The 12,853-nt window shown below is 41.4% G+C and overlaps 1 protein-coding gene across 1 annotated transcript; it reads left to right on the forward strand.

Annotated features, from left to right (window-relative positions):
• The first annotated feature begins 268 nt into the window (after positions 1-268).
• rassf9 (Ras association domain family member 9) lies at positions 269-12,572 on the forward strand. Its single transcript, XM_061035997.1, has 2 exons — positions 269-476; positions 9,421-12,572. Exons 1-2 carry the CDS (start codon positions 430-432, stop codon positions 10,685-10,687), a joined length of 1,314 nt encoding a protein of 437 aa, XP_060891980.1. The 5' UTR covers positions 269-429; the 3' UTR covers positions 10,688-12,572.
• The last annotated feature ends 281 nt before the right edge of the window (positions 12,573-12,853 follow it).

The raw sequence follows: 12,853 nt of genomic DNA on the forward strand, positions 1-12,853 counted from the left end.
TGTGCATCATATTTCTGATATTTCTGTGATAAACTCACATTTTGTAATTCCTTTAAAACGCCTTATATGGAGTTTAATCTGATCTCCTATCCTACAATATAATTCCCTTTTAATCCCAGAAAGTTTTAGGCCTATACTGATACTGTAGCCTACTCTTTTGTAATGAACACTGATTTTGAAGAGGCTCGAGCATTTACTCGCACACTCCTGCAGGTGGAGGGGGGCAGAGTTTCACCATCTAATCTCAGTTGGGTCTGGGAAACACCTCCCTCCGCTTTTTTTCGTCTGGGACGGGCTGCGGAGTTTCAGCCGGGACACCCTCAAACTTTTCCGAACGTCTCCACAAAGTGTCTGACGACGTCCCGCGTGCCATGCGGGGATTGTAACGCGTTTCGGATCGCTGCTCGGTTCTCCTCGCGCTCCTGAGACATGGCTCCGTTTGGAAAAAACTTCCTGAAAGCTCGACTGAAAAACAGGTAATGTGATGACAGTGATGTGTCGTTATGGGAGACTTGTGAACTCAGTGGTGAATTACGCACGACGAAGCGCGTCAGGTTTATGAGCGAGCTGCGTTTTGGGTACAGAAGGACAGAGGAGTAATACTGTTTTGTTTTTAATAGTTATTTAGTTAGTTTCATCTGTTCATATCAAAGTTGTTATTTCTTGTATATGTGTATCTGGAGGACAGTTTAACGTTTTGCCACTTGCAAAAATTAACAGATACTTTTTTTCCAACTTAATTTTACACTTAAAATATGAAACCTTTGTAAGTTATATTGCACCAGCAGTTGAAAAAAAAAGCACTAAAACACGTGATTTAATGAGGTTTCACTTATTTCTGTCAAACTTTACATCATAGTTGTCAAGAAACCAGATTTTTTTTTGATATGATTCCAGTTCAAATCAAATGATATACATACCTTTAAGGGTACCATGGCAACTCTTTTTTCTCTCTTCTCTGAAGAGAGGGCAAACTCCTGCACAATGTCTTAATTGCACAAATACAAACGTTGCCAATGTATTTGTACACTGCTCTCTCTTTCTTTCGCTCCAGCAGCTTTGAGTTCAAAAACATGACTTAAGATCTAAAGCTATTTTTAAGTGTCGGTACTTGTAGATACTGTCAATCATTAAAATATCAGATATCGCTGTATGACTTTAAAACATGTGGTTTTAAAAAATATCTAAGCATCAAAAATGTTGACCTTACTTACTTACTAATTATAAGAGCACCTTCTCTCGCTCTGTAATTACAAAAAGGTGTTTCTTTTAATGCATGTTTCATCTGGGATAACACGACCAAAGAACGTTCAGGTACAAAGTCGTCCTGTCATCAACACTCTTATAATTTGCTGCTGTAGTTTCCCTGAGTGGCTCGCCTTTTTGATGTGCCTCTACTGTATGTGCAGCAGCTTTGAAAAAAGTGTGGGAAAATTAGATTTGCAGATCCACAAGCTGTCCTCCATTATGGGTGCAGAAATTCTATTTGGAGTTGTTGACTGCAGACTTTTGTTGTGCAGAGTTGGTAAACAGAGTTTCTGTGGGTTTTTTTAAGGAGTATCTAGGTCATGATCCAATCCCCTCGCAGCGAGCAGACAGAGTTTATGTTGCCAAAACCGGGATCAGGAAGGCTTTAATTGTGGGTTAAGAGCTATTTTCATTAGTTTTACTTATTAAGACGCAGACTTAGCACCTAACCAAGCAGCAAGGTTTGGATTAAGTTCAGAAATAAAACTGGCTTTTATGCTAAATTGCTGCTTGACAGTGGCACCAGCAGCAGAATGGATGGATTTTGACATCACACACACACACACACACACACACACACACACACACACACACACACACACAGAGCCTAGATGAATTATCTTTGATCACTTCAAACAGTCTGACTGAGGCTGTCTCCTGTGGATGTCTTATTATTTTTTCATGTTGTGTAGTAGTAATTACCATTGCGGCACCTATAATTACCTCGAGTGTTTAGATCTGCAGATATGTCACACACTCGATTTCAGAGCGGCTCCTGAGACATTCAAGCGGATGTTTGCCGCTCCACATCAGCTTCATCTTGTCGCTCTTTAACAGTCGGTTTGAAACATCAAGACTTTCAGAATTAAACTGATAATTGCAGCTGACAAAATTTGTTTCATTCTCTTTCACTTCAAAGACTCAGGCTGCGTCACTGCGGAGCTGCTGTGGTGGTGAAACTGCACTTTCAGGCCTCAAGTAACTTCAAGTGTAATGGTTGTCAGTCTGTGACACATGTGGCCGAAGCAATGACAGCTTCCACTTAATCCTGCTCTCTTGCCACAGAAACAGCATGACAGCGACCAATTAGCTGCTGAAATTTGTTTGGTTCTGCACAAATTAGCAGGCCACCAAAAAAGCAGTTTGAATGGATCGATTGTGTTCATAGAGAATAAGTCATTTATTTTCACTGAGCAAAAGCCTATTTGGTGATTCACAGAGCCAGCGGGGGGGAATAAAGGGCGGGTGGGTGGTTTCCTAGAGGAAAGGGGGGGGGGGGGGATAAGGGGAAGGGGTGTGTTGTGTCTCTGCTCACAGATGCCTATCAGAGCGGGAGTCATCCCGGAGATCAACATATCCAGATTCATTTGAAAAGTGATGTTTTTTTTCCTCGCCCATCCCTCATCCTCTTTGAGATAAGAGCGAGAGGAAGCACCTCCTGTCCAGAAACCAGAATCTGCTCTCTGTTTACTTTTGTTCCTTCTATCTAAATAAGCCACTAAAGACGGTATGTTTACACTTTCAAAGTCTGATATATCTGTCGTTTAAGTGCCTAACATAAACGTGGATCTCTGAAGGATCTCTTTTTTTTAAGTTGTCTATGAGACAGATTTTCTTTTTTTTTTCATCAGAAAGAGGCTTTGGTGGTTTTGCTCTCGTCAAAATCACCAGACTCAAATAACAAAAGCAGTGATTTGCAGAAGCAGGACACAGGAGTTGCTGATCTACCGCTGCCTTGATCGGTTAGCTAATTTGTGTTATTGTGAGACTTCTTGTCTTTAAATGTTTCTCCTGATCTAACACAGAATCAGTTAAACACACAAAAATAAAGCAAACTGACAAAAGCCGAGGTGGACAAGTAAGGCCTCATGTCCACCTAGCGTTTTTTGCAGGCAGAAAAGCGCTGGCTGTGCGCTCAGGACCTCTTGGAAGAAAAGTTTGTGTGCTGAGAATAAAAGTGCCGCACGTCTGTCCTGTCTCTATGACAACAGTCTGTTGACAACAGCTGCTGTATGACCGACACTGCTCCGCTGCTTTTTACTACATGTTTAAGACATGATCTGTAGGCGGCAAAAATACAGGGAATACCATACATTTGCAAAGAGCACTGGCCTTTTCTGAAAAGTTGAAAGAATTTTAACTCTTAAGCGCTCAGAGCAGCTGTATCAAAAGGGCAGAGCGCGCTTTTTCACCGGACAGCAGCCTGCTGCTGCAAATGCTCTCTCCTCATTTAAAACAATTAAAATCTGCTAGTTGAAGCAATTTCATACAGACATTTCAAAAACTGTACCTCTTAGTGACTTAACCAAAACTTATGTAAAAGACAAAAAAAAGTTCCCAGATTTAAAGATAGCAGAATGACCCTTTAACATCAGATAAGTTGTATGATAGTCCTCACACTGTATGACCGACAGGGCACAACACATCAGACTATCTCAGAGCTGAACAGTAAGTCTGAGAAAGAGAGCTGCTTCTTATTAGTTCAGGAAATACTAATATGATGTTTCATCTTATGGCCTGATGTCATTAACATTTACGTCAAGAGAAACAATGCAAAGGTCGTGTGTCTTTAATGAGATGTGTCGTTCCAGCAAAGCTTTCAGGTTTAGTTCAAACAAATGTCAACAGACGACTTTCTCTTACTTAGCTCTTTTTAATGCAAAGCTGGACTTGTTTCCTTGCATCCTGGGATTTCTCTGACATACGTTTACCTCGTGACCTAAATCTTTGCCCAGGTTTAGTATAGGCATCCAGCATTGTAGCGCTAATATGTGAGTTTTAGAATGGGGATCAGCAAAATAGGTCGTCTTTAGCTACACAATACAGCTGTTTTTAGGTCTTTCTTTTCATTCTTAACCATTTCTTACATTTGTTTTGAACCATAAACCTGCAGAACTCGTATTCTGATCAGCCTTAGCTTAGAGTTGCCGCTAATTAGCCCATCTAGGTATGCTTACTTGCTAAACGATGTCATGGTAAATCCAAAACTTGCTATATATTGGCATGTTAGCATTGTCATTAGGGATGTAAGCATGCCGACATGTAGAGTAAAAGTACTGTTGTGTCAACGTAAAGCCTCCAGACGGATGGATATTTAAATTATTAAAAATGTTGGCGTTAAAATAATAGTTTCAAGCGAAGCAGCCCTTTAATAGAGCTCTTAACAAGACACGTTTACATTATTTCTTTCTTTCATTTTGTCACCACCTGAAGAATCAGAAGGTAATCAAACGTCGATGCCAAAGCAAGAAAATCAGAACTTGCTGACAGCAGTTGCTACAGGATGTATTTGCTGACACTCTACCAAAGCTTTGTTTCTGTGTGCAATATTAGCATCCACTTATCATATCGCTATCAATCTGAGAAAACAAGCTGAGACACTGCAGAGCTATAACTCTGTCATTTGTTACGACATGTTCAAACCACCAGCATGCAGTCATCGCGGTAACTTGCAGCTTGCAAATTTACGACAAAGAGGGAATTGTTGAAGTCCCGAAGGTGGTCATTATGAGTGTTATGATGGAAGAGTGCCATGCCACCATGGTGAAGCTGTAACGCAATCGGCCTGCGCAGATACTTGTGCTGAAAGTTCAGATCATTTGAATGTGGTTTCCTCCCACGTGTCTGATGTCTCTCTGGGTTTCTCAGGTTGGAAGTTCAAACTGAGGTCAAGCTGGTCCGCTCAGGTTTCCTGGATTCACTCGAGTGTTAAATGTTGAATGCTGACTCTCCTGTGTTGCTCCCTGCACAGCATCAACCCCCTCTATGACAGCGTCTTTTTGAATGTCCAGTACTCGTCATATGTTTGTTATTCTCTTGGATGATTTTCAATCAGTGGCGTTGAGTTCATCATAAAACCAGTGCCAGCTTTGTCCTTTTCCACCTGAAGCCCGGACTTATGAGGGCAACCTCATTTGTTGCATCTGGCAACCACCTCTTAATCCCAAACTATGAATATCAAATGGCACCTGAAGTGACAGCCCTCATGAGCATATTAGCTGCGATGCAATCAGCCCAATAATGCGTGCAGTATTTTTCTTTATCTAGGTGGGGACTTGACTTGAGTGTGCTAGCGTCTTTGGTATTTCCAGACACTTAGCCCACCACCGGTTTTATCAAAATGTTAATCCATAAACAAATATGATTTTTCCACCTCACTTTCTCATGAGGTTACAATAATGTAGTGTTTGTTTTAAACTTCCTACCGAAGGTCAAGCATACTCTGTACAGTTGTATACAAGTCATTGTATATGACTTATTTCATGTCTCACTATATGAGTGAATTGTTTACAACACATGACAAAGGATCATGAATTATGCGATCACACTGTCACAGTGTTGTTGTTGTCAAGTACGACCTGAGTGGTCGTGATGGAGAAAGTCACACTTCTCTACAAAGTTTCACTTGAAAACTTTCCGCGGACAAGTTGAAGACGAGATCTGTGTAGTTCAGATGTCTAATATACACAGCTCAAATACAAATACAAGCTCTCTGCCTCAGTCTCTCTCTCTCTCTTTCTCTCCCTCTCGCATACAAACACACCCACACACACACAACACTCACCAACAATTAAAGGGTAATGAGTCAACCAGTTGTTTTTTTCTGTTGATTGTGTTCTCAGTGCAAGCGAACCACTCAAGAATTAGACTGAAAGCGAGCCGAGACACTCGATTGTTTTGAGCCGCATCAGAGTACAATTGTTGTCTTCACGTGTGTCCAAACTAATCGGAGCCGAGGGGGAATCGCTCCACTGTTTTCCGGAACAAAACACCCTTACTCCCTGAGAACATCTCAACACGGACATGAGCTTCATTCATTAATGTTAGAATTTTAAAGAAAATTTTCAGATATTTGAAATCAGGATTATCCAGCCATGGTCATGGATTTGTCAACACTAACTTCACATTAGAGCGGAGTTTTACAAAACAGATTTATTTTGACCGCTATGGAATTCATTGTCCCCTTCCTCCATCTGTCTATTGAGCTGTGGTGGCAGGATGTTGGGGATTGTGGCCCGGGACAAATACAGGTGTTTCCCTGCCTCGCTGTAACCTCTTCCTGCACAGCTGAGGCCATGGGTCGGTCTCTATGAAATACAGAAATGTCTGTAGAGCTTGTTTATCCACCTGTATGTTCAGATATCACCATGCACTAATCAAATACAGATATTCCTGTCCTAATACGTAATCAACATCTGTCCAACAAGCTTCATGTTTCTCTCTCGTTATTTCTTCTTCCCTCCTGTCCTGTTCTCTTTTCCGTCCTTTATTTCTTTATTCATCTGCAGCAGGAAATCCCTGGTTCTCTTTTCTTTTTTTTGCCAGGGGATACCATACAATTGTGTTATTTATTCTTCTGATTCAGAGTACAATCGTGTGCTAAACAATGATACCGATTACCCGATTTCAAAAAATGTTTTAACAACTTTTGCTGTGTTTGAACGCAGCCTTTCAATGTTGCATATTGTTCTAGGTGGTGCTCCATTTAAAGACTTACTTCAAGGAGTCGATGTATCAATAAATTCACAATATTGTGTAAAAGATGTGTAAGAAATGATCGTTGTCTTGCTGTCCTGCAATGTACCTTCAACTGTTAAATGTGCAGATAATGTCCCTCTAAGTAGATCAAATACTTTATCGATTTAAATAAAATAAGGTCAACAAATTCTATTTACTTTGTAATAAACCATTGCATGTAACCTTGAACATTTCCACAGATTGTTGCATTTCTCACATTTTAAAGAGGTGAAAATATCTATTACTCTACCTGGAAAAGCTTAATTTGCAAAAAGCCGGAAACATTCATGGTTGTGATTCTCATCGTTTTCCTCTTCCCCGTTCTGATCCTCTTTCAGTTTTTGTTGACCCCTCGGGGGCTTTAGATACCTAAAGAGCTGAAAAATGTGCATCATTTTTGAATATTCCTATAAAGTAAACAACATATGATGCATGGCCTACACGCTGTCCTCCCCCTGTCTCCCCCCGTGCATCAACAGTGTTTGCAGAGTTTCCTGAGTGGGCTGTAGTTGGAAACTCTGAGGTCATAGTCGTCACGGTCGATGTTTTTGAATGCTGGAGGCGTGCAGGATTTGTTTGGCCTGCACATAGCTCAGGTATTTGCTTTGCTCCGCTTGTCTCTGAGGGTCTCTATATAACCATTAACCAACCTGTTGCATTGTTGCATACATATCGCATTCCTGAGACCTTATTCAATGCCAGCTTACACAATGCTCTGGTTGTGTGTTTTCATGCAGTGTGGGAACCAAAACGCTGGTGGTATCAGACTGTAACATCTGTAAAAATGTGCGAGATAAAGAAGCGTTTCAGTTCTCCTGTTCGAACAGTACTTATTATATCTCACTTGCTGGTGTTGGCCTCCAGGCGGGTCATATCTGTGTCATCTCCAGACGATGTGTACTTTTGTGCCTCCTTCCTCGTGACGATCGGTGGTTAATGTGGGCTGCAGTCAACCAAGGCTATCTGAGAACAAAAAGATACTGCAGCTACAGGATGCAAGGTTTGGATCTGAAAACAACAAAACTAGAGACTGAACATCTCTACTATTTGGTTTTAACCACAAATGTTCGTAGGCAAGGCTTTTGTGCACAAATCCCTCACGGCAGTGGTTCTCGACAGGTGGACCCAAAAGTGGGTGACAGAGTTTTTCAGTGGGTCATGAATGTGTTCCTGGAAAAAGTTTTTTAAAAGTTTGTGAAGCGTTTTTGTTAAACATATTAGTTTTGTTCCGTTTCTGGCATGTGTTATACCATCTGAGGTCCAAAATACAACATTTTTCATTGAATACATCTGAAGGGTTGAAATATAGCATAAATGTGGGTCATGTTTTTCCATGAAGGAGTTGGTGGTGGGTGATGAGTCTTTCTCTGGAACAGTAAAATGCTTTCAGACAAGTCATTTTAATCATGTTGTGGTCAAAAGTTTTTGGTTTTTGTCCGCTCATGTCAAACAATGTGAGCAAGTGTCTCACTGAGCTAAAGCTGAGCTCCCTCACAGAGTCTGCTACCTATCCGTTTTGCAGACTGTGGACCAAACTTGACATTTACCAGGATTGCAAGCACGTTATTCGGATTTATTACTGTTAACAGTATCATGAATAAATGCCTGTTTGGTTGTAAAACCAGAGACCAACATTCCTTCAACCCCAGAGTAAGTCTGCTCTTCAGCGTTGGAGTAGGAACTCCTGATTTTATTTGTTGTTGCTGTTATAGGGTCATATTCTTTTCTGGTGTCTTTGGGATTTAACTGTCTGAAAGCATGATGACACCAGATATCCCTTAGAACATAAGAGAAGGTTTTATTTAAGTATTTCACTGAGACCGAAACTTGACATTTAGGAATACTTCTGCTTCTAGTTATCTGTTGCTGATCTCTTCTTTATAAATGATTACATGATGCATCAGTCTTTATCATGAAATCAAATTGAAATGTCTGGCGATGGTATCTAATTATTCGATTACTTCTCTGTGTTGTGGATGTCTGCATTGCCGGTGCCGATCATTTAATGACTGCATATTAGGTCCTGGATATTACCGGTGGTCCATTAAGCATGTAAAAAAATGGATATCGTCGGCCCATTGGAGGTCAATTCTTGAGCGAGTTTGACCGTGCAGATGAAAAGGTAATGAGGGCCTCGGGGTGAAATAGCTCAGAATCAAACCATTAAGTGATCATCTCTGATGAGTAAGACGATAAGTAGCAGTCTAATAAAATCAAGGCTGGGGGCACCAAATGAGCCAATGTAGTTTTCTGCTCGCTGATCTAATGGAAAACCATCAAAGACAGAACTGCTTAAGAAAATATGCTACTTAGAATACAGTGAAAGGACCTTTAAGCTTAGAGTATATGTGTGGTAAACATTCAACTGCAGCTCTGTTACTTCTTATGCAAAGCTTCTGAACTTAACAGCAATCTTTTTTCAATTTCTTTATGACTCCAAAATGTTCTTAAACCCACCAACAAGTAAGTCCAAATTTGGGTAAAATGCATGTAAGTGGACTTACAACATATCAAAACGGTTTCTGATTTATGGAACGATGGAAGAACGAAAACCACTGAGACTGTGATTTTTACAACCATAAAAGACTTCTGAATGTTTCACTCCTAAGCCACAATCACTAAAAAAGCTTTTTTTTCCCCCTTTCTTTTTCCCAGGACAAAAGATGCCGAGCCTGTGGTGGGAAAGGAGATTCAGGTTTCAGTCTGCAACGAGGAGAAAGTTGTCTGTGGAGTAACAAAGCACACAACATGTGCGGATATGATTCAGGCACTGCTGGATGATCACAAGTCAATCCCAGAGAGCAAGCGGCTCCTGCACGGGGAACCCAAAGACTTCTGTCTGGTGGAGCGGTGGAAGGGTTTCGAAAGAGCCCTGCCTCCTCTAACCAGAATCCTGAGACTCTGGTACGCCTGGGGCGACCAGAGACCCTTCATCCAGTTCATACTAATCAAAACCAGTGATTTTGTGCCTCAACCCACCAAGAAGGTTGGAAAGTCCAGGGGGGCTAGGCCAAAGCGGCTGGAAAATGGTCGCGCTCAGCACACCCAGGCTGTGCCGGTGGAGAGGCAAAAGCGCATGGTGAAGAAAGCTTTCCGAAAGCTGGAAAAGCTGCACAAGGAAAGTAAGAGCTCACTGGGTGCAGACGAGGTCGACCGGATGGTGCAGCTTATTCTAGACCAGGACCACACCATCCGAGAACAGATCCAACGCATGAGGGAGCTGGATTTGGAGCTCGAGCAGGTAGATCTCCAAACGAAGCAGGAAGCTGAGTCTGAGAGTTCACCGACTCCGGCTTGTGCTCAGAGTTTGGAGGCGCACTTTGATGATCAGCTGCAGGAGTATCTGTACACCAGTGATGGGGTGGAACAGCTCGACCTGCAGGTTCAGAGGCACCAGGAACTAATCCTACAGCTGTCTAAGGATATCGATGCTGAACTCAGGAGGGCCAACTTCCCGCTGAGCCAATACGAGGACTGTGAACACGAAGGAGCTGCAGCTGCTTCCTGGTCCCCCATGGAGACGGACGTATTGTTCTACACTGCTGAACTCAAGAGGCTGCAGGATGAATTGAAGCACAGCCTCTTCACTGGTGTTTCCCTTCACAACCAAGCTGCTGAGATAGACAAGCAGCTGGAGAACTTTGAGACGACCCTGGTCTCCAAGGATCAGGAGTGCTGGCAGCTGGCTGCCCACCTGAACTCATTGCAAATTGCAGACAAAGGAGACGAAGAGCAGTCCAATCCCGTTTCTCTGAAAAGTGAGACTCAGTGCAGTGTCTCGCAGACAGTGAAACTCAAACAGAGCCTGTCCCCTCTAGACATTACGGACACAGACTCAGACACCGGGATTAGCTCCACACACAGTCAGGACTCGCTGTCACCGTGTCTCGACTTCCCTCCCCCACTGGACACAGACGTTTGAACAACCATGTTGAACCTGCAATTTAGAGTTTCTGTGTGCACTAGCACTTCTTTGTGCCTGTCATGTGTTGTCACTGCCTTTGTGTCTAAGAGAGCAACATTATTTTTTCTGACCAACAAATCCCTGGATAGCTTTCATCAACCCTTTCACAACGAATTGATTGACCATGTTTATAATTTTTGCAATAATGCCAATTTCTGTTGCTTAGTCTTGAAAAACTGTAAGGGCCTTCAGTAATATTTAGAATACAAAGACAGTATCCACCCTTTAACCTTTTTTTGTAGTTTTTAGGCATCTCATACAAAAAAGGGCTGCTTCCTGTCTTTATTTCACTTCACTGATAAACTTGCAAGGCATGACACAGGAGCTTTTTCATACAACACCAACAGTCCATCACTTTTCCTTATGACAGATGGGTTTCTTGACCTCTGCCCTCAGCAAGTTTAAAGTGTGAAATATTATGAGATAGCTGTCATTAAGTACCCATTTAATTTTCTTTCCTCTGCAGCAATTAACTGATTAACCACAGATTCACATTTTTTAAAGCAATATTGCCAAAAATTCGGTTTCACAAGCTTTGAAAATGCAGAGCTTTTAGTCCAATATTTACAGATTGATCAAAAATGACTTTTTTTCAGTTTCAAGGCGCAATAATCACAAAAGGGACGGTATAGTTGGAATACAATAGCTTCTTTCTCCTTCAACTGTAGACAAGCCACCCACTATTGTTCATGACAGCTGGGTTTCCCGCCTTAGCATGTCTGAGGTGTAGCAGGCTTAGCTATAATTAAGTGTTTCCTGTTGATTTCTTAATAATGTTGAATGTATGCTCCTATCCTATCTTTGAGTTGTCAAGCTATTTATGAACTGCACTTCTTTGTACACACTTATACGTCTATTAACAATGTTTTATATTAAAACAAAGAGCTAACTGTTTTGGATGTAGATTTAAATTGTGTCTTCCTTTCAGCAACACTGTAAATATACTACTGTAGCAGCAGAACATTATGGAAGCCCAGAGCAGACATGCATGAATACATTTTATTTACACCGTTTTATAGCAATAATGAGTAGTTTCTGATTGTTTTCTGGAGATATCAAGTTATCTCATCTCAAGATAATATCCCTGTGATTGACTGTCGACCAGGCCAGGGTGTACCCCGCCTCTCGCCCAATGACCCTGTGACCCTGAATAGGAAAAGTGGTATAGATAATGGACGGATGGATCTCAAGATAAAGCTAATTCACCTGTGATCAGTGAATTCCACTTGTTTCTTGACTATTTGTTTTCTCTTAATTATGAAATTACCTATTTTTTTTACAACCTTGTTTTGTCTCAATACCGGGATCATTTTCTGGCAGAAAAAAACAGAACAACAGTCTGATCACTGTGGTGACCTTAAACCTCTCTGTTAATGGGAACAATGGCAGAATGGTATGTTATTGCTGTTGTCTTGCCTATTTCTAGGTTTGTTTTGTGCATTTTGTGCACAAGATGAATAAGTGAAAATCTCCCAAAAACAACCTGAAATGACTCGATATGGGGGGAATGAAGTAAATAAAATTGTATAGATTCATGTCCATTTGGGGCTTCCGTAGTACATCCCTATTCTTATGATACAATGTGTAAAGATGAAAAAAGCAGCTGAAAGAAAAACATATTTATTTGTCTTGTAATTGTATTTTATAGATTTTATTGTGACCGCTTGCTATCCGAGGCAATAATTTCCATGTGCAACCGATCTGATCACGCATCAGGTGTATCCGGGGCAAAAGTAGCACAAGTATTTGGCTATCACTGTGTACACCATGCTTTAACACAAAAGCTATTATAAAGTTAATTGTAAGTTTCATCTTTTATAATAAACACTAATACTATACTATATTCAGTTTGTTTGTGCTGAGCGTTGGTGATTTATTGCTGTATTTTCTCTAAGTTGTTGAATAGACTCCAGCTGGAGGGCATTGCTGCTAAAACCACGAGAAAGAAACCTGAAGCCGCCAAAAGCACAGAATTGACTTTCATGGATTCCTGAAACTTCTGAGTCACCTGAAAGAAATGACACAGCGAATACAGAGCCCCCTTTCCCGTCAGTGCAGCGTATAATCAGACAACATGGTCGCCAGGCAAGCACAAACAACAGCGAGCACTCTCCCCTTGTCAGG

The sequence above is a fragment of the Labrus mixtus genome, chromosome 4 (genome assembly GCF_963584025.1).
Source record: "Labrus mixtus chromosome 4, fLabMix1.1, whole genome shotgun sequence".
NCBI classification, from domain to species: Eukaryota; Metazoa; Chordata; class Actinopteri; order Labriformes; family Labridae; genus Labrus; species Labrus mixtus.

Bases quoted from the DNA above. Each gene is read 5' to 3' on its own strand.
- rassf9 (XM_061035997.1), top strand. From the start codon at position 430: ATGGCTCCGTTTGGAAAAAACTTCCTGAAAGCTCGACTGAAAAACAG. The intron at 477-9,420 runs GTAATGTGATGA...TCTTTTTCCCAG, and splicing joins AAAGCTCGACTGAAAAACAG to GACAAAAGATGCCGAGCCTG.